The following is a 26631-nucleotide window of genomic DNA, read 5'->3' as shown; positions in this document are numbered from 1 at the left end:
AAAGAATTGAATCAAGCCTTGCAAGAAATATGGGATTAATTTGCACCAGAGTATTGCCAAAGCTTTGTAAAAGCGATGATTTTTCTTTTAATTTGTTGTTATTCTGTTTAATTAATCGTTTTTATTAATTTAAAACATTTTTTTTACTTCTGGAAATCCAAAAATTATCGATGAATTAAAACTTTCAAAGTTTAGGTATGCTTGACTTTTGTTTTTGTTCTGTAAAATTGGGTTTTTTTTTCAATCTACATTGGGCTAACTGATATGGGAAGGGGCTCATAGTTATAAGGCTTCTGGTTTGGGACAGGAAGATGGGAGTATTTAGAGGATAGTAAATAAAATACAATAATAAACATTTGATTGATGCATCAGCAAATTTATTTTGGTATTACATGTAGTAGACAAGTAAGTTCATTTGATAATGAAAACTATGTTCGCGCAAGACTTAGGGAAGATCAAGAAAGACATGTTCGGTGTGTGCTAGCACATACACTTTTTTGTGCCCAAGGCCCATTGGACGGCCTGCAGTACAAAAACTAATTTTGATCAACTAAAAAACGACTAGATCTATTGCATTTTCGACCGAGGTTTTGTTAGTTATTAGGCCACTTTCACGTTGTAATATGACTTTTAGACGTTTCTTTTAAAAAAATCGACAAAATATGCAAATATTCAAAATATAAATAGATATACATATCTAGCATTCTCGAAATATTATGTAAATATCTCACTAGAACAACTCTAAAATTAGACCGAAATATATCGGGTTTTATTGAGACTTTACTAATTGATAATACTGAATAAAACATTCTATTAAGAATATGTATGAGCAGCTTATAAAATCATCTAAAGTTTCTAGGATTTTTCTTCTGTGGCCTTTTTCTTTTTTTTTTTAATGCAGTCAATAGGCTTATTGTACATGTTCCATTCATTCGTGATACCTATTCTAGGATTCTGGTACCTTGTAGCAGCTTGTACAGGTCTAGTAGATGACTGCTATATCTTTTTGGAGTCACTTGGTAGACTCCAAAAAGCGTTTATCGCCTGCGATCTAATGCCTCGCAGTCACGCAAGACATGGTTGACTGTTCTATTAACCAGCCTTATTGTATGCAGCTGTCCTTTGATCGGCGTATGTCTACTAAGAAAGCCTGTGATGATCTTGAGTTGCTTTCTGCTTATTTTCCGCGGTACTTCAGCCCTATTAGCACATCTGTCCAATATACAGTTTACCTTGTGTTTGACCAGGTGTTTTCTCAGTAAGAGATGTTGTTTTCCGATCCTGTCTACCGAATTCCTCTGGGCATTCCTATACTAGCTTAGAGTAGCCTAAAGGCTCACAAGAGTCCCCTTGTCTGCACCAGGTATACTCTGCAGCCAGGGTCGAGTGTTTCCTCTGCCTTATCCCTCTCATGGGCTAATGCCTATTGGAAATGTACTTTAGGCCTATATCTAGGTACTATATGGAATACAAACAAATACATGTTTCTAAGAATACAAACGGCATCAGGAAATTGTCGTCTTTTTCCTATTTGACATTTTCAAAAAAACTCGGTTTATTTTAAAGAGTAAAAAAATATACAGGGCCGGATTTACCACTAGGCCGACAAGGCACTGGCCTAGTGGTAACTGGATATCAAGTCGTGAGGCGCCAGAAATATTAATGTAAATCCGGCCCTGTAAATGTAATCCATATTCTCGTTTAAAATTTAAATGGAGGACTGTGGGAATCGAATTTAAACCTAATTTTAGTAAACTAACCTCAAATATTTCTGTTTCCCCACATACCATTTTGGAAACCAGATATTTTAAGACCACAGTTCAATTCCCAACAATAATTTCTTCTCATTGAGTCGAATAACGATAATAATTAAGTTTTATTTAATAAAACCTAAAGTAATGAGAATAAAAAATAAGCTAGACATTTTCTAAAGGAGTAGAAGTGTAACCTAACAGTCTTAAACAGTCTTTAACATATAAACATTTCAGTATTAACGGTAGCATTTAAGTGCAAATAAGCTTAATGGCAGTAGAAGATGCAACAAAAGGCACTGTCGTTAGATAGTAATATATGAGATCCTCTACACTACAACAATAATAAATATCTATGTCGAATCAACAGCATTTTCAATATTTGCATATTTTGCGTAGATGCTTTTTATTTTTCAAACTGAGAAAAGATGTGGTTTCCAACCTTTTAGTTACACTGCTCCTCCATTTTATCAAAATTATTATGACACCCACATATTTGGGACTGAATATATATCACATCATGGAACAACAATTCTAAGCACTCTAAGCACACAACATTAAATATCTAAGCATATTGATTAGATCATAATTATCAGAAGACATTATAGGCAAGCATAGTTAAAAATAAACAACCAAATCATAGAAAGAGTTCAGACATTTAAATAGCTTGGGGATCTTATTTTCAATCCTACATGATACTGCAAAAGAAGTAAAGAAACGAGTAGCCAATAGGGCTTTTCATTCACAGTCATTTGTTTCGAGCTTCTGTCATGTGTCACATAATATTAATATATCTACGTCGTACGTTATTGGTATATACCAATGATACAAAGGAAAGACGTATGGCGTAGATATATTAATATAATGTGACACATGACAGAAGCTCGAAACAAATGACAATCGATGAAAAGCCCTATTGAAGCTGGTAATTGTATAGGACGAGAGACTTCCTGAGCTCTCTATTGTTAAACGTGATCATGGATGAAGTAATACAAAAAGTAAGAGCTAAAAAAGAATACCAAATGAATGAAAACTTCAAATAATCAGCTATGTAGACGATGCAATACTAATCTCTCAAAGTGAAAATGATTTACAATGTATGCTGCACTATTTTAATATAACCGCCAGAAAATTTAACACGTTAATATCCCCAAAAAAAGTCAAAATGCTTGGTTTATAACAGCAAATCTACTAAGATGTAACTGAGAGCTGGAGATTCAGATAATAGATCAAGTGATGGAGTTGAAATATCTAGGCATCACACTATCCAGCTATGAAAAGCTCGAAACAGAAGAGGAAGATCAAGTGAATAGAGCAAACAGAGCCGCAAGTTGCCTGAATGAAACAATATGAGGAAATAAAAATATCGGGAAATTAAAGGCAGAATTTACAAAACAGTCATCCGACCAATAATGACATACGCGGCAGAAACACGACCTGACACAGTGAGGACAAAAAGAATAAAGAATACTGGAAACAGCAGAAATGAAAACCCTTACTGAAAAAAACCTGAAGGTGTCGGAAGTTAGATACAAACAATACCACGTAGCTTATATTCGAGGCAGAAATTACAGGAGGCCAAGGGCTATTTTGAGATGCAGTGCTATTGGAAGAAGATGCAGAAGATCATCAGGTAATAAAGAAGGTAACAGAATGGACATAAAACAAATGTTCTGGACCAGAAACATAAAATAAGGAATTGGACGAACTTGATCAAATGCAGACTAGAAACAAGACTGCCAAAAATTTGGACTTGGTATGGATTAGATCATCTAACTGTGATGTGACCTTTTCTTGTCTTCGAAGATGATGTTTTGGTAGCAGCTACAACTCCCATTTAATAATCTTTTTGCAGGGGCGCTCCTCAAGTTGGAAACCACTGGAATAAGGTTTTACCACATATAAATTAGTGTAAAATATTAGAACTGTATTAGACAGTCCTCAATTCTTGCTAATAACCATTAGTCTTCGAGTTAAGTACCCCGAAAAAATGTTACAAGACATTTTCAGATAATATTGAATTTGGAAAAGCATAATATAACAAATTGTAGGTTTTCCCTCTGAAAATTAGAAACTAGAAAATATTCCTGTAGCACTTCCCGCGGTACAAAATAAGTACTTTATTTCGAATTACGGAAAAAATCATTTAAAACAACCAATAAAATATTTCGAGTAGTAAACCGATATCAAATTCTTGTAGATTTTTTTTTTGTAAAAACCTATGACTTGTTTGCGATGATTTTTTCTGTAATGTTTTTTAAAAGTAAAAATCTAATTCTTAACTTCTTACAGATTAATATCTAAAAAACAAGCACCTACTAAAATGTAGATTCTTCGTTTTTTGCGAAATAGTAATTCTTAGGTTTTCTGCAGTTGGCCATACTGTATTTATATCAAAGGTCGATAAGGCGCAGTCGACAGGATTTGTAAAGTTTTCTAATGCAACCACAAATACAAGTGTTTTAAAGTTTAAAGAAAAAATCTGAAAAGAATGTATTTGAAAATTGCTCTTAATCAAGTAAAATAGTATTCCTTAAGTTTTGTTACACGTTTTTAAGCTAACAGAAGATTCTTTCTAAAGTAAATTAATCATTATGCGTTTAAACTTATAAAATTTAGGATTCTAATTACTTCATCAAGTTGTTTTCTCTGTGGTTTGTTGTCTTAGTGGTCTTTAATATCAAGTCGATTCGGTACTAAAGTTTTATTTTTGGCTCAATCACAAAAAATCTTTAAAAATTCAGGATACATTTAGACTCACCACTGAGCAATAAGTCGGTATATTTACTTAGATTTAAATATGTCATAGACTAATTAATACTCTTATGTTAAGACTAATTAAAGAAATTAACAAGGACAACAAGACCAGATTTATAATGTCAACAGGAGAAACAGAACGCATAGAACTAAAAGGAGGAATCCGCCAAGGAGATTCGCTCAGCTCATTGTTATTCAATATTGTTATTCAATATGGTGATGAATCAAATATTTCGTGAAGTAAGAAAACGACATGGATACCACATGGGAGCGCATAAAATCACGATACTATGCTATGCCGATGATACAGTCCTAATTGCTGATAACGAGGATGATCTACAAAGGCACACTTTCAATATCACAGCAAACAAACTTCATATGAGAATATCAGTAGAAAAAACTAAATGTATAAGAGCCGCGTAGATGCAAGTTAGAAATAGACGGCAAAATTGTAGAAAAAGTAATGATATTCAATTACCTAGGAGTAGAGATCACTAGTGACAGGAATATAAGAATAGAGACCACAACACAAGCAACAAAAGCAGCAAGAGTAAGTGGTTGCCTCCGAAAAACCGTATGGAGAAACAAATATCTGACCACGGAAAGCAAAATAAAAGTATACAAGACAACAGTAAGACCTATCCTAACATATGCAGCGGAGACAAGGACCGATACAAGAAACACGAAACAACAAATCAACAATATTGAAATAAAAGTATTAAGATCAATAGCGGGCATAACATTAAGAGACAGACAAAGCAACAGAAGAATACGAGAACGATGAAAAATTCAAAATATTAACAGGTGGATAAAAACAAGAAAGAAAAACTGGAACGAACATGTAGACCGAATGAAACCAGATAGATTAGCGAACATCTGTAAAAACATCAAGTTGTATAGCAGAAGACCCGTTGGAAGGCCGCCGAAAAGATGGAAAGACACTGTACAGTCAACAACAACTGAAACAGAATAAGAGGCAGACAAACAGGAATAATCCTCGTCGCACGAAGGGCAAAAGAAGAGCAAAAGAAGAAGCGCTCAGAAAGTTGGAGAGAAAATTCCTCAGAAAAATTTATGGACCCGTTTAACCGGTGAAGTCTGGGGGTTAAGGCCAAAGACTTGGTGATTAAAATAAAGAAAGGGTATATAATGTGGAGTTGTCACGCACTGAAGGACCATCAAGAAAGTGTTTCTGGATGCAAAAATCACAGAAATGTATAAACGACTAATGCACGAATTAAAAAAAGTGACCTATGGAGATTTCAGAGAGATCTAGAAAGATAAACCACACACGACGACCATTACACTTGCTACGCCCACTGAGACTAGGGTAAATACTGCAGAGAGAACCCTTTATTATTGCTTATCCATCTAGTGTAGCATCTCAGATATCCTGATGTTATATCCGCTGTATATAGATGCTTGGAAGAAGTTTATACTGCCTTGTTTGCCGAAACAGTTAATATAAAGATAGACATCGAAGAAATTATAAATATTTAAAACTATCGTAACAATGCTCCAGTTTTGAACACTCAGGTACTCATAGAAGTGGTAATAGTTCCGTACCAGCGGATTTGAAAACAAAACAAAAACAAATCTACCAGGTATGCTTCAATGGCTTCTTGTATAACTGCCGAACTCTGGAAACGCGCCACTTTTAAATCTTGTAGGATTTCACAGACAATACATTGGGAATGTAGTTTTCTAATATATAGGAGTAATAATAATATATAGGAGAATAATGTAGGTTCACACATAATATAATATTAAAAAAGTGAATAATAAATATGAAATTTTGATTTGAGCAATATATTGCAAAATTTCTGTACAAGCTTAAACAAATCAATAATAAACATGTCAAAAATTCTTATAATGTGTTTGCCACTTTTTATCTGAGATAATAAAATATATATGGCAGTGCAATTATGGCATTAATGAAAAATGAAACACTTGTGACTATATCTTCTTACTAAAATTGAAATTTCTGTTCGAAGAGAACGGTGAATCATAACTGTTTGCCAATGATAACAGAACAATCCCGTGATCTTAGGCCGGTCACTCACTATCAGGTACACCTGACATGTACACCTGAATAGTTAGACCCGTCAGGTATACCTGATAGTGTGTCTCGGGAATAATTAATCTCTCAGATGATCTGACATCGAAAGGCACACACTATCAGATACACCTGACCTGACAGATCTAACTGTTTAGGTGTACCTGTCAGGGTGACCTCATAGTGAGTGGCCGGTCTTAGATTTATTCGAACTGTACAAATCCTGTTTTCTACCTAAGAGCCTTCGTTTTACTAATCGAACATATCCGTTAGTTAAAGGTTTGAACTAAAGTGCACAGTAGAAGAATTCCAATGTACCTACATATACATATTCACATAAAAAGTATGGAAGGTCCATTAATAAAATTGGTTTTGGATTTCTCACTACGTTAAAATATTACAAGAAATGGGTGGAAAAGGGGACAGGCGATACAACTCAGGAGAATATAGTGTTTGGTTTTAAATTGTCTACGTATTTTTCACTCTAAGCAATAGTTTTGAGTACATTGAAAGTATAATTCGTATTTTATAATAAAAACTCAACATTCTGTAGGTTTTTCATAGTAATTTAAGGCGGGTTCTCACTTGTCAGTTTCGCTGACGCAGTCTGACTGATTCATTAATAATGAAAAATAAAAAGCGACGTTTGTATTTACACGTTTCATGTTTTGCTACATTCAGTATGCAAATAGTCAAAACATTTTATATCGTGGTGGTGGGTGAAAATGATTCCAAAAAAATTGAGACCAGCTGTTCGCGAAGTATGTTTACAATTATTAGTAAATGAATTACAGAATATTCTAGTGAATAAAAAAAAAAAAGAAAACGTCGTAGATGGTAGGCCAGGTCCTGGATATTGCGCAGAAATAAACGAGGTGCTAGTGAAACTATATCGAAAAAGTTAGCTTTGGAAGATTATGATTTATATACAAACCACTTAAGAATGAACAAAGACAAATAGGGAACTTGCATAAAATTTTAAATTCGAAAAAAATGTTATAAATCACAACAGAACATAATTTAAAACATGTATCAAAGATAAAAAAAAATTGTTTGCCTTTCGTTTGGCCCCTAAAGATGATTAAAAATTCAAATTATACCAGGCAGCCCAAAACGCGTCGTGACGTCATCGGGTTATATCTTTACATTTTGCACCAACAAAGTAAACAAATTTGTATATAATTGTATAAAATTGTATATAATTTTAAATTAGATATTATAAACGTCAGTAGAAAATACAGTTATGTGACGTTACAAGTGTTTTTGATTGTTTGAACTATCCATAGAAAATGTGTACTTTTACAAAATGGTTTTATTTTCCATAGTAAACCTTCTTTCCTTTCCTTCAATAACTATATCAAACTCCAATCTCAACAAAGTGGTATATATTATTACAATGACATACGATAAATGTCATTAGAATATAAATATTTTTCCCTTAATCCGTGATGATGAGCTGGCCAAATGCCCAAGTAGGTGTAGGCCAATAAACTAAAGAAGCAGAAGAAGAATATACCTAAATATAACCATAATCATAACTATATATTAAATCTATGTGACGTTCCCTGGTGTAAGCTGGGCGAATTATCCCGAGGGATATAACCCAATAAAGGAAGAAGAAGAAGAAGAACTATGTGACGTCACGGGTCGTTTGAACTATTTTAAAATACAGAAGACTTTAAATTTGTACTTCTAAGTTATTATCAGGTTTTAAAGCGTGAAATTTTGGAAATCTTATTGTTATACAAAGGTGAACATTATTATGTAATAAAAAAAATGTGCAAGTTCCCTATTTCAAGAGAATCTGTAAAAAATTTCTCCCAAAATACAAAATACCAATACCATCATGAAAGAATGATCAGTCAAAATGATAAAAAGTAGAATTGGTTTTCACTTAACCTGAAAGTATGAATGTACTGAACATTTAATATGAAAATGTGTTCTCACGTTCATTATTTGTTCAGTATCACTGAATCACTTAGGACTGCATCAGCGAAACTGACAAGTGAGAACCCGCCTTTAGTCTTATGAAAGTGTATTGTACTTTATTGATAACTATTTGCTTGTGATATATTTTAATAAATATTTCGTTGAGATAAACCACACAGTACAAAATAAATGCTTTATAGGGTGTTTCGGTTTTCAGATTGAAGTCGTTTTCAAACATTCCAAATTAGACAAGCACCAAAATACATAAAAAGATATAAACTCAAACTACATAACAACATAAATAATAACTTACATGCATTAACTTCGTCATCATAAAGGAAGAAAAAAAATTGCATTAGGTTCCCTTAATGTCTGTCTAATATAGAGAGAACCTGAATTACAATCTCTTTTAACAAAAATAGTGATATAAAGTCCTTTTCATGAGAATTTTTCAGTGCGTCAAAAATGATAGAAAAAAAAGGTAAGTCCGTGATAATACACATTTATAACATTTATTATAACATGACATTTTAGTTAAATCTGACAATTGTCACATTTTATTTGCAATTTGGCATAAAAACAAATCAATTGTGTTTATTGCATTTATAAAATGGTATTTTCTTTGATTTGTATAGTCTTATAAATTGTACAGATTATATTCGTAGATTTTTTTTCTCTGATTTTGGCTTTGGTTTAGAACTAGAACCTTTAGCCACGTAATTGTATAACTTATCACTAAGTCAGGGGAGTAATGTGTAGTGTGTGTTGAGTAAGTGTCTTGTTACTTTGCAAAGTCGACGTCATTGTCTTTGCAAAGAGACGCTAATTGTTTCCGAACGTCTGCGGTCCCTCCGGTATATTCGTAGATATATTATATAATTCGTAAATAATTTTTTTCGATTATAGCGCCATCTATCGACAACTAGAATAAATGTCTCTAATCCCAGACGTGCCTTTTTTCTGTCACATACAATTTAATGCGTTAGAAAGAAATCGAAAAACTGTGACGCACTGAAAGATGCTCATGAGAAAAAGAATATGTATCATAGTTTCGGTCTGAATTATGAACCTGAGGTCGCTAGTACTAGAACCTATGATCGCTAGTGTCTAGTACAGATTGACTGGGGAAGTTTTCATTCCGACACGACGCGTTTCAATATCCAATAAAAAAAACACCCTATTGGTACCTATATACACCTGCAGATTAACTGAGAAGATGGTAGAAGCTTTTATTTTCACAATTACACCATGCGCAATCGGCAAATTACCAGAACCGTTGTCTAAAAGTTGTGCAAACCATAACTGACTAATCATACGGTGACATATTGTACTGAGATAACTCACTGTGATGCATGGCGCAGTATTCGGGTGGAAAGTCATTGCATAAGGGCAAAAAATGGCCATACCAATAGATAAAATATATTCCTAGACAAAAACAGAGTAGGGAGAGTTTATCCATGTTACAAGTAAGTAATATGTTAAGTACAAACTCCTACTGATGGTCTTACACAAAACTCTGTCGGTAATCTTTCTAATGGCCGAAATAATCGGTAAAAATTTATATTTTTGGTTACCACTCAGATATGTTTTGCCCTGTATTTGACGCTCATTAGGCAGTGGCAGGTCGAAGACCTAATGGAAGGTAAATAATGTTACCATATCCGTTGTAAGGTGAGATGGAGGTATGCTTTTGTCGATGGAGCATCCGTTGAATTTGGGCAGGATTTACAACAATTCTCCTGTTGTCTCTATTTGTGCAGCATTTGCAGCAATATTTGGAAGCTTTCATCAGATGTGATTAAAGAGTACACTACTGAAGAAATAACGAAGACATTGTGGAGAACTTTTAAATGATAACATAGAAAGATGTGTGGTTGATACAGAACTTATGTACCAACAAGAAGATTGTCCAATATAACAAAACAGAAGAGTTTTGACTCAAAAATTGTGTTTTGAAAACAATTTATAACTTAAACGGGAAACGTCCAATTATAAAGAATTTATTTAATAAGTTATGGTTTGGCATTCGTGCTGCAATAATCTAAATTTGTCATTTTCGACAGAAAAGTTGTTAAGAAATCATAAAGAAATACGTAGACATCTTAAAGCATTTGATACCGTCATATCCCCGTACATAAGCACCATTTACCATCGATATAACAACTATATATTTATAGGAAAACCAGATTAAAATAGACCATCTACATAATAACTTCCCTCGAATCACATTAAAAACTTTGAAAACTGTAACATTTAAGTGATACTTGAATAAGATTATTCTGGTTACAATAATATAGAGAGAGTAAAGTTATAGGATCTTAATAGTTCAGTAAAAGTTAAGTATATAGCTTGTGTATCAGATGAGCCAGAATATTGATTTTATAATAATTATTATATAAACTATGTATCCTATACACTTCGTTCCTGGCAATAACGTTCGTATTTGCTTAAATATATAAAGCTTAAAACGAAATTACATAAAAATGTTCTGTATATCTTTATTCGTGTAAAAAAGTTATTATATAATTTATTTACACAAACCAATTTACGTCTGCTTTATAGATTTTGAAAAGACGTTTGATAGGGTTCAACATGATAGGCGAGTATCTAGGAGTGACTGGAATAGATGATAAAGATCTGAGACTTTTCCAACTATATTGGAATCAAGAAGCTTCTGTTCTGGTAGACGGTAAAGAAACAGAAAAAATTTTAATTCAAAGAGGTGTCAGACAAGGTGTGTGTTATCCCCAACTTTGTTTAACATGTCTCCGAAATAATATTTAACGAAACCTTAGAAGGGCAATATGGAGTTCGAGTTAGGGGAGAAACTATTAACAACATCAGATATGCAGATGACACAGCGATCATGGCTGAAAGTATTATAACGAAAGAGAACTCTTGACCGGCCCCCCGTATAACAGTACACAAATCGAGATGTGTAAGAATGACGTAATCGAATGTTCGAGGCGGCGGTGGAGGTAAAGAACGGTGTTCGAGAACGTACCTCAGGTAGGCGGGCCGAGCTGATACCTAGAGATGAGCGTGGATTGTTCCAGAATAACGGCTGGGCTATAAATAGGAATATATTTTGTAAATAGAGTTTAGTTGAAGCTAGAGATTTGTAAAGAAAACTTGTATAAATAAATTAATACAGTCGTATATAAATACGAAATCGCTCGTTTTATTACAGTGGTGTCAGGTGTGGGGTCGGTGAAGAGTTTTCTTTCGTTACAGTATCGTAAATCTTCAATTTCTTATAGATCGAGTCACCAGAGAATGCTCCAATAACGGACTTGGCATAAATACATCAAAAACAAAGTTACTTGTGGTTAGTAAACAACACGTTGGCCCTATGGAACTGATTAACCATTTTAAATACCTAGGATGTTGGATAAACGAGACATTAAATCCTGATGAAGAAATTAAAATGCGTATATAAATTGCAAGAGGTGCATTTACGAAACTTTGTCCTGTACTGTGCAATTCTCAGCTGACCTTGTAACTTAGAATCAAGTTCCTAGAATGTTATGTGTATCCTGTATTACTATATGGATGTGGAACCTGGATCAAATAGGTTAATATGATGAACAAATTAGAAGCCTTCGAGATGTGGTCATATCGTAGAATGCTCAAAATATCACGAGTCCAACACATTTCAAAAATATAAGTCGTAAACAGAATAGGTAATGGCGAAGGTGACTTAACAAAGACGATAAAAAGAAAAAATTTGAATATCTAGGGCGTATAATGAGAGGTAGCAAATACTGGATACTGCAGTTAATACTCAAGGGGAAAGATTGAGGAAAAAGGGGAATTGATAGGAAGAAATATTGATGGCTTCGAAATCTTCGTCTTATCAGCAGATAAATTGTTACAGGCCGGAAATGGCCGGAGAAAGGTAAACTCGAGGACCACAGATGAATTCGAAGGAAGCAGATATCATGGCTTGTAGACAGTGAACGACAAATCCGTAGTAAAATTCAAGCATGCGAAATGGGATATTTACGTGCGGTATCCGGGGTGACCAGACGTGATCGTATAAGAAATGAAGACATACGTGAAAGGTGCGGTATTGGAAGGACCTTAGACAGACTTGAAACGAAACAGTTATCGTGGTTCGGACATATGGCGAGAATGAGTGAAGGTAGAACTGTAAAGAGGGTATGGAAAGCGACATCTGACAACAAACGAGGAAGAGGCAGGCCAGCAAGAACGTGGAACGCAAATATTGGAAAGGCTTGCGTAAAAAGAAATATTAGTTGGGAGAGAAGCAGAAAGACTAGCTACTGACCGAAAGGCATCGAGACGTCTGATTTCTCCACTTACCTCGACACCGTAAGGTACAAGAGGACGGCTTAAGTAAGTATCTGGGGCATATCATGAGAGGTAGCAGATACTGAATACTGCAGTTAATACTCAACGGAAAGATTGAGGGAAAAGGGGAATTGGTAGGGAGAAATATTCATGGCTTCGAAACCTTCGTCTTATCAGCAGATAAATTGTTACAGACCGGGAATGGTCGGAGAAAGGTAAACTCGAGGGCCACAGATGAATTCGAAGGAAGCAGATATCATGGCTCAAGAACATCTGTGATTGGATGGAAATACGCAGTGTCGAACATCTCCCCAATGTAATTGCCAACATAAGGACGGCCAAATATGGCACCCAAAGAAGAAAAAGATAGTTAAGATCAAAATACATAGACTAGTAAAGTTGAGTTTTGTTAGTAGTGGAGTAGGTGACAGGAGAAGGTGAAACTAAAGAAAGGCGAGAAGAAAGATATACAAAACAGTTCTGTGAGGCAGACGCTACTTTTACATCAGGATTAAAACAAACAAAATAATAGAAAAACCTTTTTTATTGAAAAAAAGTTGATTTTTCTGATACATTTTTTAAGAATCTCGTTTTCTCGCTGTTTACGAAATGTTTTTTTATTTAAAATTAAATTCGTATTTTATACAAATTATGGCTGGATCCCGCGCGTACCAAAAAAATTGATTAATAGCAAGCTGAAAATTTGTTATTATAATAGCTTAACGGTGTCTAGTCGGACAAACTTTGATGTACGGGAAGACTGGAACAGGGGAAGTTTTAATTGTGGAATAGGTTACAGATTTCGAACGTCAGACTACGAAGACGTCCCATGTATTTTGTCGGACAGAACTTTCAATTGATTTGTTACCCTTTCATTAAACTCTCATACAAAGATCAGACTGCTATTTATCACCAACATAATTCCTGTCATTTTACATGTTCTACGTGTTGGTCTTATTAAAATGCCCAACATATTTGTCGGACAAACATTTTTTCATACAGTGCGGCGGGTTGCCCCCCCCCTGTTAACTTGTTTATCTTAAGAATATATGCAAAACGCTCGGAGAGGTCGATTTTTAAACTAACCATAGTATATTATAGCATCAACGTTTCGAACTTTACGCGATACCTCTTCAGGTGACAGCCATAACTTTGATTTTTTTAAATGGGAAAGTACATCATGTGACACCTCATTTAAAAGCTCTTAAAATACTGATTTCAAAAATGTATAATACTTTAATCCTGTTTGAGAGCGTAGGCGCAAAATTTTGGTCGAATTCTTTCTAAATGCAATCATTTTTTTCCAATCCTGAAAAAACTAATAAATATTTTTGAAAAATTTAAACGCAGAATGAAATATTACAGTATTCTCGATGGTCCAAAATCCCTCAAATAATGTTTATTTTAATAGGTCACAGTGATGAAAAAAGAGAAAATTTAGTGTGATTTTTAATTTCAAATATATCTTTATAAGATATAATAATATATATTTTTAAATAATTCAAAAGAAACTTTTTGTTTATTCTAAGGGACTGTCAGCCATCGGCAATAATCTAATCTTTCATTCTGCGTTTAAATTTTTCAAAAATACTTATTAGTTTTCTCAGAATTCGAAAAAAATAAATGCGTTTAAAAAGAGTTCGACCGAAATTTTGCGCTTACGATCTCAAAAAGAATTAAAGTGTTATACATTTTTGAAATCAGTATTTTAAGAGCTTTTAAATGAGGTGTCACATGATGTACTTTACCATTTAAAAAAATCAAAGTTATGCCTGTCACCTGAAGAGGGATCGCGTAAAGTTCGAAACGTTGATGCTATAATATACTATGGTTAGTTTAAAAATCGACCTGTCTGAGCGTTTTGCTTATATTCTTAAAATAAACAAGTTAACAGGGGGGGCAACACTTATTCCACCGCACTGTATATTATACAGGGTGTCCCCGAAAATAGTGCGTTCCTTAAAGGTACAGGTAGAAGGCACAATGTAGAGCAAAAAAGTCATAACATTTTTTTCTGAATTGGTCCGTTTGACCAAAAAACGAAAATACATTTTTGATATGCAAATTGAAGTCTGGCAACAACGCGCAACGGAAAAATCTAAAGATTAAAAAAGTAGGTTTGTAGGTCATTTGCAACTGGTAGGTAAAATAATGTAAATATCAACCAAACAAATATCCATTATTTTGCAGGTAGGTACCTACGATGTCAACAACCCCAAAAATCACACCTCAAAGTAAATAAACAAGGGGTTATTAGGTTAAATTTCCACAGTTACAGCAAGTTCTTCTAGGCTACGTTGCCATGTCATTCAAATTTATGAAAATAAAAATTAACTTATATGGAGAACAATGTAATTTTTTTCTTGGAAACGGTTAACTTAAAAAAAATGTTATAGGACTGTTTTGTTCTAAATTGTGTATTATATCCATAACTTAAAGGAACGCACTATTTTCGGGGACACCCTGTATAAAGTTTTCTATTGAATAAACTTAAAAACAACCTGCTAGTTTTCTCAATCATAAACTTGTCAGGATGACACGTTCCACAATTAAAATCACGTTCCACAATTAAAACTTCCCCTGTTCCACTACTCCCATACATCAAAGTTTGTCCGACTAGACACCGTTAAGCTATTAACACATTTTCAGCTTGCTATTAATCAACTTTTTTTGGTACGCGGGATCCAGGCCTATAAATCAAGCCTACAGATTGTATAAACACTGATCAGACTGATCTGAAAACTTTAACTATACCAAAAAACTGATTTTTCTGGCACACAAGCTACAATATGAAAGCCAGTTAAATAGATCCGACGAATTAAAAAAGTTTTCAAAAAATCAACCCTATTAGGCAGATCCAGTTGGTCTTGAACTCTGTAGATATGTTAACCCCCGAAGAAGGTTAGTTCTCTTATAAAACCTGCTACACTATGTTAGTCGTACGAAATATGGGCATCTATTCGAGTTTATTAAACATGATGAACTGTTTATACAGGGTGAGTGATATAAAATGGATATTATTTTACTTACCGGTGTTAGCGGAAAATACTTAGTTTTTTTACTTAATGACCGATTTGTCAAACAAAAAAGAATGTGTGTGTACTTTGTACGCACGTAAGAAGTTATACTTCTATTATATGATTTCAACGAAATAAATATACTTTAAACATATTATTTTTATTTTATTTAAATATTAAACCAATTTTAATGCTTACCACTTTCCAAAAATTAAAAAAAAGAATAAGAACGGTCCGGATTTGAACCCAAGACCTCTCGATCTCTAGTCGAATTGTATATCAATAACGCTACGACGTCTCTGTGTACATAGACTCGGACATAATGACAATTCACGGTAACAAACAGACGAAGTGAAGTATAATAAAAATATAAATGTTTTAATAATACTTATCTTACTCCCGAGGAAGACAAATCCAAAGACACAAAAATTATAATAAATATATTTACTAAAAACACTAATATATTCTTTTCACACCTTTTTTTGCACTGATATATTTATACATAACTTGAAAGATTTAGCAACTAACGCCATACTGTCTGTGTGCGCATGCGCACAGAATAATAAAAATTAACTCCCAATCGCGCCTAAAGAAGTATAACTTCAATAATACATACTGAAATATATTGTTCAAAGTTAAATTCAGCAATTTTTATGATTTTAAACAATGTTTATCTGATCGCGTATTACATATCAACTAATCAAGAGATCTCATATCCTAGCAAGGTAAAAGAAAGGTGAAAGAGACAGATGGTAAAATAAAGTCTGATAACAAGTTTTTCTTGTTCAAACTATGACGTAAATACGTCAGTGATATAGGAACACTTTACAAATTATACGATATTGACCACAATGAATTTTTGGTTCATGTACGATTAGTCCAGTCTCCGATAGATGGCGTTAAGTGAAAACAATTATCCTTGGTTGTGACCTCTGTCATCTAAAATACGATGACAGTGAAATTTCAATGTAAATAAATCTGTAGATGTGACAAAAAACAGTTGGTTTTAAATTCAACCCAATGTTGAAGATATATGACTTTTAATGCAACATGGGTCCAATTCTACATATCAGGGACGAAAAAATAGTCAAATCAATGGTGAAAAGTGGTCAAGGTCTATTGAAAAAGGCAAAATCTACATGATATAGAATATGTAGATTAACTAATATCCAATTGTTTCGAATCATCCTGTATAAATCAGTCCATTTTTCCTATTAATACGGTAGCATTTAACAGTACTACAACTTTTAAACGTTATATTATAAATTGTAAATACCATACAAATGTGTTAAGACGTCTAAGATCTTTACACAAATTAAAATCCGAGGCACCGTGGATAGCGTACACTAAGAAAACACAACATTATTATTTCTTTATTTATTTAAACTGCTAGATATGATTTTATAGCTTATTCTGACTGCACATTATAAACTACTATGATAGGCTGAATCTGTAAGTTTCTTTTAACGGTACATCTGCGCGTTGTATATCTATCACAAATATCCTACGCTATCAAGAAAATTAAACGATTTTTCATCATAAAATTGTGAATCTGAATACAAATATTTATTAGATACCTTATAACAGCTTACTACAAAATATCGGTATTTTTCGTTGTGCTCCACCTCAAGTACGTTTGAGTTCTTTATGGTTCCTATGCAAAGAAATTTTTCCATGCAACTCCAAAGTCTAGAGGTGGCAGATAACTAAAAATACCGATATTTTTGGAGCGAATCGCTATTTCTTCCCGTAAAAATTACAGCAATTACACATCAATACATAATTTAAGCTGTGATAACTAAAATGTAGTGTTTCGAACATTCTTTATATCCAGAGACTTAATATCACTGCTTCAATTTTCTCATATCTATGGAAGAATTTTAATACGTTACTTTGAGCCTATTTACTTCAATTAATCTTAATAACAGTTTGTCACTGATTCAGAAAAAAATGGTCCTTATATATGCAGTCATTTAATATAAATCTACACTTTCTAGACCTTCTTTAGTGCTACAAGAAGATTAAGTACGTTAAAATATAAACATCGACGGATTTATTTAACTGACGTTTCCGAGAAAAAGACTTTTGCTCAAAAACAGCTTATTAACACTATAATTTAAAGTTTAAATATATATTACTAAAACTATGCGAGGAGGAGGTAACAATCCACGGTTTTTTAAATACCTATAAATCACTCGATGTGCGATTTTTTACTGAAAACCCCGTTTTAATAATTTTTTAAATTATTTTACAGTTTTTCGTTCTGCGAGGTAACACCAAATTAAAACAAATTATTTTTTCAAAATTCGCGTATACAATAATTACAGTCTTACATAACCAAAACAAATAAAAATCATTGGAATTTACAGAAATTTTGAGGTTGACACATGCAAATTGAGGTCAGGTATGAATGCGCGCGCAGCGCACATCTGTCAACATAGTAGACAGAGTAAAAACATCAGATAGACTGGAATCTTTCCAGTTCCAGTTTGAGCTACTAGAACACCCTAGTATGTGAAATAAATGTTATCAGATACAATATTAAGTCCTTCTTGTAGGTCAGACATTAGAGATTCGTTGAAAAGATTTCAATATGCTAACAAGAAAATAAAAATTAGTTTGAGACAGGACATGGTTTTCACAATAGTATCATTGGTGTTGACAGACATGTCATCTGTCACCTGTCATTACGTCAACACCCTATTAAAGAGGTCGAAAATATAATAATTCTGAATCCACTTAGTTCGTATTTGCTTATCCTTGACAGTCATCATTTATAAGCATCGCGGACTATGTTTAACTTCATGTTCAGATATTTCATTTGAACATTATTTATTAATTGAAAATAAATAGTTGAAATCTTATTTTCGCCAACTAAAATAGTAAAAAGTATTGAGACGTATTGCATAGTTCAACCTGATTTTTATTTGTAAATAAGTTTTTTTTTGTAAATCATACGAGACAAGATATATATGAGACAACTAAGTTCCTAGTAAAAAATGAGATTCTTTTAAGCGATGAGTAGGTAATTAGAGATGATTTAATACTGGACGGTTGATTCTCTGAAGAGATGCTTTGACAAGTCAGTGTAATGTGGATTCTCTATCCAAACAATTATTTCCTTAACACATCTGTTCTTTGACAATATCGTTTAAAATTCAATTATATTCGTACACTTATTCAATGTGTGGAACTTCTTTTGAATTTCAAATTCAAAGACAATTGATCCATTGTCAAACTCATTTGTCAAAGCATCTGTAACAGTACTTTCAAATTTAAAGGATTTATACAGTTTGCAGACCTAAAAACACCTGTAGAACCACAGAAAGCAATATTAATTAAAGTAGATTGTGAAAATTAAATAATATCTTTGGGTATATTTCCCAAACCACTTCCACAAAATGACAACTTAATAAAAATGAACTACTTTTTCAATGACAATTTAGACTTGATAATTGACATTTTTGTCAATCGTCGTTTTGTAGATTTTTTTGGGAACTTTTATGAAAATTAAAATTAAACAATGAGATTCCACACATAGAAAAAGTAATACTTAACGAATGTTGAGATGCGTAATTATTCAGAGGGACTGAAAGCGTTGCTTCGAAAAACTTGAAGTGAGTCGTAGTTTAAAGATGCAGCTGGAAACACTGAAGCCATTGGGTGCGTTCGGACGACCATAGCGGCTGGCTGTCAGAAGAAATCGGCTGAGTGGTTGTATCCAGCCGTGATAGGGAAAGCTTAGTAAATCTCTCAGCGGCTGACTTCCAGCGGTGACGTCTGACAGCTACTGCTGGCTCAGCTGTCCAGCCGCTGTGGTCGTCCGAACGCACCCATTAAGAACTTTGTGTTCTTGCTACATGGCGGGAAACTTAACGTTTTGAGGTTATGAGCTTTTGTTTATCATAAAAATGTCAAGTAATAAATGTCATTCTGTGCAAGCATTTAAATACCCAATAAGGGGCGAATTTAAATTCCACAAGCTATAGTCGTTATGATTTGTTTCGATGTCTTGAGAGAAATAATACTGCAAAATAATAGCAATAGAAGAAAATACAGATTCTATTAAATGTACCACAGGTGCGAACGAAATAATCGACCATCTTCGATTAGAATTGGTAATTTTTATTTTTTACTTTATTGGACAAACATGAAAAAATATTTTACTATATTATATTCGTTTAAATAGTAACATATGGTTTTTTACTACAAAAATACGCTGTCATTCAGGATTTCTGACGTCAGAGCGTTGCCAAAATAGGACTTTTCATCATGGCCATGTCCTCGTACAGTGAGAAGTTAGGCACCATTACTTGTCAGAGATATCTTTTTTTTTGTTCTTGTTTACTGTACAAATACTGTTGTTAATTAATATATTTCGGCAAGTAATGAAAACCGATTGACATCTTACAGTAAATAATAATTATAGATATTATTTGTAAAATAAACAACAACAAAGAAAAATATCTCTGATAAGAGCAATGATGCCTAGCTTCACTGTACAAGAAACATGACCATGATGAAAAGTTATACTCTAATGTTCTGGCGTTAAAATCGTATTCTGACGTTAGAAATCTTGAATGACGTAAGAGTATTTTTGTAGTAAGAAAACTATACCTTGATTAATTGGTTATTCAGTAAAAACTGCAGCAACATCGTTTAAAAATTGTACAAACACTAAAAACCGGGACATTGCCGTATAATCCCCGCGATCACACAAGAGTGGTTGATGTACACAACTAGGTAAACCATATAAGGGGTAGACTATCAGAAAATCCGAAATATCTTAAGTACAAGAACATTTGTTTCAAGGTAGAACTAACAAGAAAATACTAAAAGCTGAAAACTTCGACTAACTGAGATTACTTATCGGGTATCACATCGTAGTGAGTGAGTAAGTAGCGACAAAACGGGCAATACTCCAGAAAAAGCATTTGGGGTTCATATTTCTTATTAGAAACCATAATTCACAGCTTCAACTTATTGTATATTTTATTGTTAGCTCTATATTAAACTTTATAAAACTACAAACGTAGCTTGGCATTACCTCTTCAAATATCAATTAACACACAATATCAAAAGTCAGTTACACGTGTCAGTAAACACGGACATATTATTACTGTTACACAAGGTATTTGAACACGTGATGCGCACGTGGCCCATCTACACCTTTTACGGTTTTAGTTAAAGAACAAATAAAAACAAAAATAGAAGTCCTTGTATTTTTTGGTGAGTATGACTTGGGCGACTACTGCGCCTGCGGATCACACTGCAACAGTCGCACTATAGACGGATCGCTCTTAGCGCCCTCTATGAATTCCTCAAGGCTTAACTTGCCGTCTTTGTTGCGGTCCATCTGTCGGAAGATTTTGTCGGTGCGTTTTTCGGGGGTGCTCTCGTCTTCGGGCATCTTCATCACAGATCCAACCATCTTGTAGATAGCCTGCAACAACAACAATAACAACTGAAGTACTAAAATCACAGCATTATTTTTATTTAGCGTATGGCTACATCACGGTATTTTAAAGAACCGTATGCATTGACATGAAATTTGGCTACCATAATAGCTAACATGACAAACCATACATACTCTAGACGTTCCACGACCATCTTAATCTTTCGTATCGAATTATCGCCATCTCTTGATTGGAAAGGCAACTAAATTGACAAATTATAGTTACGCTGGAATTTCAAACTATAAATTTTGCGGGATTTTTGACGAAATTTCGCAGGAAATGAAAACAACAGAAAGAAAATTCAATGTTTTATTCAATAATTATACTATAACTTAAAAGTTCCATCTACATAAAAAATACTCAGTCTTAACCCATTAGCGCCCAAGTTTTTTTTATTTGAAAATGTTTATTTTAGGGTTAATTAGATGAAAATTTTAATAATTTAATCCAAAAAAACTAGTATTTCGGTTTCATGTCTTTTTTTTTACAAAAATTATATGGTGTTACCATATGGTAACGCTGGGCGCTTAAGGAATTTTTAGGATTGATAAAATTAATATTTTTAATTTTTAAATAATTATTTGAGAATATTTTCATCGTCTGGTGTGGTATCGTATAAAACAATTAACACACAATCCAACGTTGCATTTTTGACACATTGTTCGTCCAGATGTTGTACATCCATCACCGGCACATCGCCTTCTACTGCTTGGTGTAACGAAATGGTCGAAGCGATCAAAACGAAATCTGGCAAGTTCTGTCTATGTAAACTAGGTCTTCCTGTGTATAAGGGAGGACTTCCATATCTTGCGAGAAGAACTTGGGCCAATTCTCTCCTAAACGATAGCAAGGATATATCTTTTTTTATTTTTTTTTATATATATATATTCCATGAATTATGGACTACAACATCTAACAACCATGTTACAATTGGCCATCAGTATTGGTATGTTGAAACACTTTGATCCATCAAATCGGTACCCCCATATTTTTATTGTATTCAGCAATACCATATGGTACAGTACAGACTTAGTTGAATGTGGCGTTTTTCTTCACGAGAAAATCTTCTTACCGTGCCCAATGCTGAACCACTACAACTCGTAGATGCCATTGTAACAACAGAGTTATCTTTATATCGCACCAGTAACACTATCGCTTCTGCTAACGAAAATCCACGACTAAAAAAAAATAAGATTATGACTCCGTAAGCGCCCACCGCAACCATATGGTAACGGCGTACTTTGACTATTCCTACCAAATTCGCTACATTTAATTGTTGATAAAATACAACAATTTATAATAAGTTCGGGTATAATAAACCTAGTTTTTTTTTAAATATGCAAATATAGTTACTAGAAGACTATCAAAACTGGCTTACGCAAAACAGACGTCCATCTTTTTCTATAAACTTAAACCACACTTCATATGATTATCTCTCGACGGTTGAGAGAAGACTAAAATACGAATCCGTTACGTTTTATTCGTGCCTGAAGCATTCCTAGAAACCATAGTTTTCAAAATATGTGGCTGACTAGTTCTATGGACATACCGCAGAATTTTTAAAAATCATGTGTTTTACGTTACCATATAGTAACGCTGGGCGCTAATGGGTTAAGTTCTGTCTAAAGTTATGGTAGTAGGTAGTGTTGTAATCGGGGCTGAAATACCAATATAAACAAAAATCATAGTTTTACAGAAAACTTCAAATATTCCAATTTGTTTTAAAAATGCTAAACACTACTGCCATGTGTCGTGTGAAAGCATTTTTTTTTTGTAATAAATCAATGTTCAATTTTTGAAATAATATCTTGTAGGAAGATTTTTTAGATAAATACATTATAATCTTTTACAAACTTCCGAAGAATATATAGGCCCGAAATGTTGATGACACACTCGTCTATTGGAATAAACTGTTTCAGGATCCATTATATATATATATATATATATATATATATATACTGTTTTATTACATGTGGAGAAACACAGCACGGGATGATCCAACGCTTAGTGTAAACTAAAAATTCTACTCATAAAACGGAGAGAAGGTTAATAAAATTACTTAAAATTGTGATTAAATCTGATTAAAAACGTAACACCACTATAATAATTAAGCCACAAATTGTAAAGTAAATACAAAAATAACCCATTAATTTAATTGTCAATTGTCAATTATTAAATCTGACAAGAAAATTGACTGAGCTGACAAGCCGAGATTCATTTTGACACATTCGGAATAGGAAACATACAACACACATTCGGAATAGGAAAGATAGGTACAGCAGTAAAATTCTTACCTCACACTATTAACTGCACAAATTAACTCAATCTTTCATTAAAAAAAGAAGAATTATTGGAAATAGTGGTAGTGTATACTAAACTCATAAAATTTTGTGGAATTTATTTCTACAAAATGTTTTTATTTTGTACAATAAATAATTTTCTCATTTGTTATCAATACATTATAATGGCGTAAAGAAATAATTATTGATTGGCGTCAGGTTTATGTTATTTATTATGTGAGCGGCCGTGGGTAACGGCATAAACGCTGGCCTCATACGCCAGTAGACGTGGGTTCGATCCCTGCCAGAGACAAACCATTTTCATTTCCAATAATGACACGAGCCGCCTCACCGTGCCTCGGAGAGTACGTTAAGCCGTCGGTCCCCCTGGGCTAGTGTACATCGACACTAGTTACTTTAAACAGGGTTAAAGATGTAATTGGCGCTGGAACTATCCGAAAGGATCTCCCCGGCAAAAATGCCATACGATATTATTATTATTATTATGTTATTTATGTCTGTTTACTGTTAATAATATTGGCTATGAGCAGGTATGTTTGGTTGTGTAGTAATATCCAGTCACGTCTAGCAACCTAACTTCCCAAAAAAAAATTACCAACGTCACTAGGCAAGTGTGTCTCAGATTAGCAAATCGACTTTAAAATAAAAACTGTAATGACGGCTCTATAATTTGACCTCCTTTTTATGAAGCTCATCGTAAAGCTAAAAATAATTTGAATTTATATGTATAAATTCATCATGAATTTATACTGGAACCAGCGTGCTCAAGTCAAGGTCGAAGACCAGTTGACCGACCAAGTGAAGATCATGAGAGGAGTAAGGCAGGGCTGTGTGCTCTCGCCGACTCTTTTCAATATATACTCTGAGGAAATTTTTACTGAAGCCCTCACAAACCTAGAGATAGGAATCCGAGTGAACGGTGAATACATCAATAATATCCGCTACGCCGATGACACTGTATTACTAGCAACCAGCCTAAATGATCTACAGGCCTTACTAGACCGTGTGAGAACTTTGAGCGTAACATACGGACTGAACCTTAATATTAAGCAAACTAAATTCATGGTTGTCAGCCATGTAAATTTAGATCCCGGGGCACTAATGGCAGATAGCGAAGAGATCCAGAGAGTCGACAGATTCACTTACCTCGGAACTACCCTCAACTCACAATGGGACCACGCTCAAGAGATTAGATCCAGAATTGAAATGGCACGGTCTACATTTATCAAGCTGAGATCCTTGCTGTGCTGCAGTAAACTCAGTTTGGGAACCAAGATGCGGATAGTGAGGTGCTACGTTCTTCCAGTTTTACTGTATGGAGTTGAAGCCTGGACACTGACGCAAGCCACTGAAAAGCGGATTGAAGCCTTCGAGATGTGGATCTACAGGAGGATACTAAAAATATCTTATGTGGACCATGTCACCAACATTGAGGTCAACCAGCGCATGACAAAAGAAAAAGAAGAGCTTAATTTAGTAAAACAACGTAAGCTTGAGTACCTTGGCCACGTTATGCGGAACGAAGAAAAATATCGAGTTCTTCAACTCGTCATGCAGGGCAAAGTATTTGGCAGGAGAGGACCGGGACGCCGTCGTATCTCGTGGTTGAAAACCCTCCGACAATGGTTTGGGATAACCTCCGCGGAGCTGTTTCGCAAAGCAGTCAACAAAACAATGATAGCCTTGATGATCGCCAACATACGGACCGAATAAGGCACTGAAGGAGAAGATGTATAAATAATATAAAGTCCTCAGTCATCCTCTATATTTTCTCCTTCGTAAAGATGTAGTGTCGTCAAGTAATTTGTTTGACTATTTCTGTCCAATTATCTCTCAGCTGTGCGTGTTATTTTGCTTCGGAGAATGAGTAATCAGTCATGTCCTTTACTTGGTTTGGTCTGACCATCGCGATGGAGATCTTCCTCTAGTCTGGATCTTTTGCCCGCTACGTTGCCTTTAACTATCATCCGTTCCTTGTCTTCTAAATATAATTCCATGATTCCATGCCATATAAATATATACCTAAATTCAAATTATTTTTAGCGATATAATTAATTACTCAGCACATTCCCACGGTCACATAAATAATAAAAGTAATCATGCCGATATTTCAATGTTTAAGTTTCGTGATTTGATTCTCAAGGGTGACTCGCATATGATTTTGGTTACCAAGGGTATATATAGGCATAACCCGAGGGTGAATAATTACGAAATTGGTCAACATTTACATGGACTTTCGTCCGTAAGTAGAAGATTAATATTAATGAGACCGATTCAAATTTCAACCCGTATATAAAACGAGCAGTAAAATATTGCGTAGAGTTGTTATAAACGAAATAAAAATAAAATGTTATTTCGTAGTTTTTATATACCTATTTTACACTCATCGGCACAAAATTCCGCCACCCTAAATTGTTGATTAAGTTTGGCATTTTATAACTTTATTATTTGTGCTCCGATTTTCAAGATTCTTGCACCAGTTTGTAGGTACATGTAATATCGTTTGGTATTATGCCGGTAATAAAAAAAATTTGCTTGCATGGCATTATGCAGGGGTGAATGGAAGCGTTGTATTTTCTCCTAACTTTAAAAAATGCTGTGGAAAAATGGAATAGTAGATTTTGTTTCATAGTCCTGTCATATTATCCCGGAGGCATCACAAAAAATTTGTTTTTTTTTGAATTATCCGAATATCTCTATTCTTGTAAGAGCATCTCAATCCTATTGAGCATTTGTAAGATGAACTAAAAAAGCTATTCGCCGTCATCCTAGCCCTCCAGAAAATTTGGTACAGTTATGGCCCTGGTAGAGCAATATCGGGTTATTCCCCAGGCAAGGATAACACATCTTTATTCGATGTTAAACAGATTGCGAGCAGTCGTTGCTGCAAGAAGTGGACATACCCGCTATTGAATTGTTTTGTTGTTAATTTTGTTTTGTTTTGTTAATTTTAGTGCGTTTGATATTTTTAATTAAATAAACCTTCAAAACAGTGTTTTTATTTACAGCTCTTACGAGAAAAGAGATATTCGGATAATTCAAAAAACAAAA

General features: G+C 34.0%; 1 protein-coding gene across 1 annotated transcript in view; it reads right to left on the bottom strand.

Moving 5' to 3' along the window:
- Nucleotides 1-351: 351 nt before the first annotated feature.
- Nucleotides 352-26631, bottom strand: part of LOC126880547 (neurocalcin homolog) — a 52124-nt gene continuing 25844 nt past the window's right edge. The window contains exon 4 of the mRNA XM_050644478.1: nt 352-21267. Coding sequence (XP_050500435.1) covers nt 21073-21267 — 195 coding nt within the window. The 3' untranslated portion in view covers nt 352-21072. The remainder of the gene's footprint in view (nt 21268-26631) is intronic.

This window comes from Diabrotica virgifera, chromosome 2 (assembly GCF_917563875.1).
Source record: "Diabrotica virgifera virgifera chromosome 2, PGI_DIABVI_V3a".
Taxonomy (NCBI): Eukaryota; Metazoa; Arthropoda; class Insecta; order Coleoptera; family Chrysomelidae; genus Diabrotica; species Diabrotica virgifera.
Note: the sequence above shows the minus strand (reverse complement) of the source record. Positions and strands in the feature narration are given on the sequence as shown.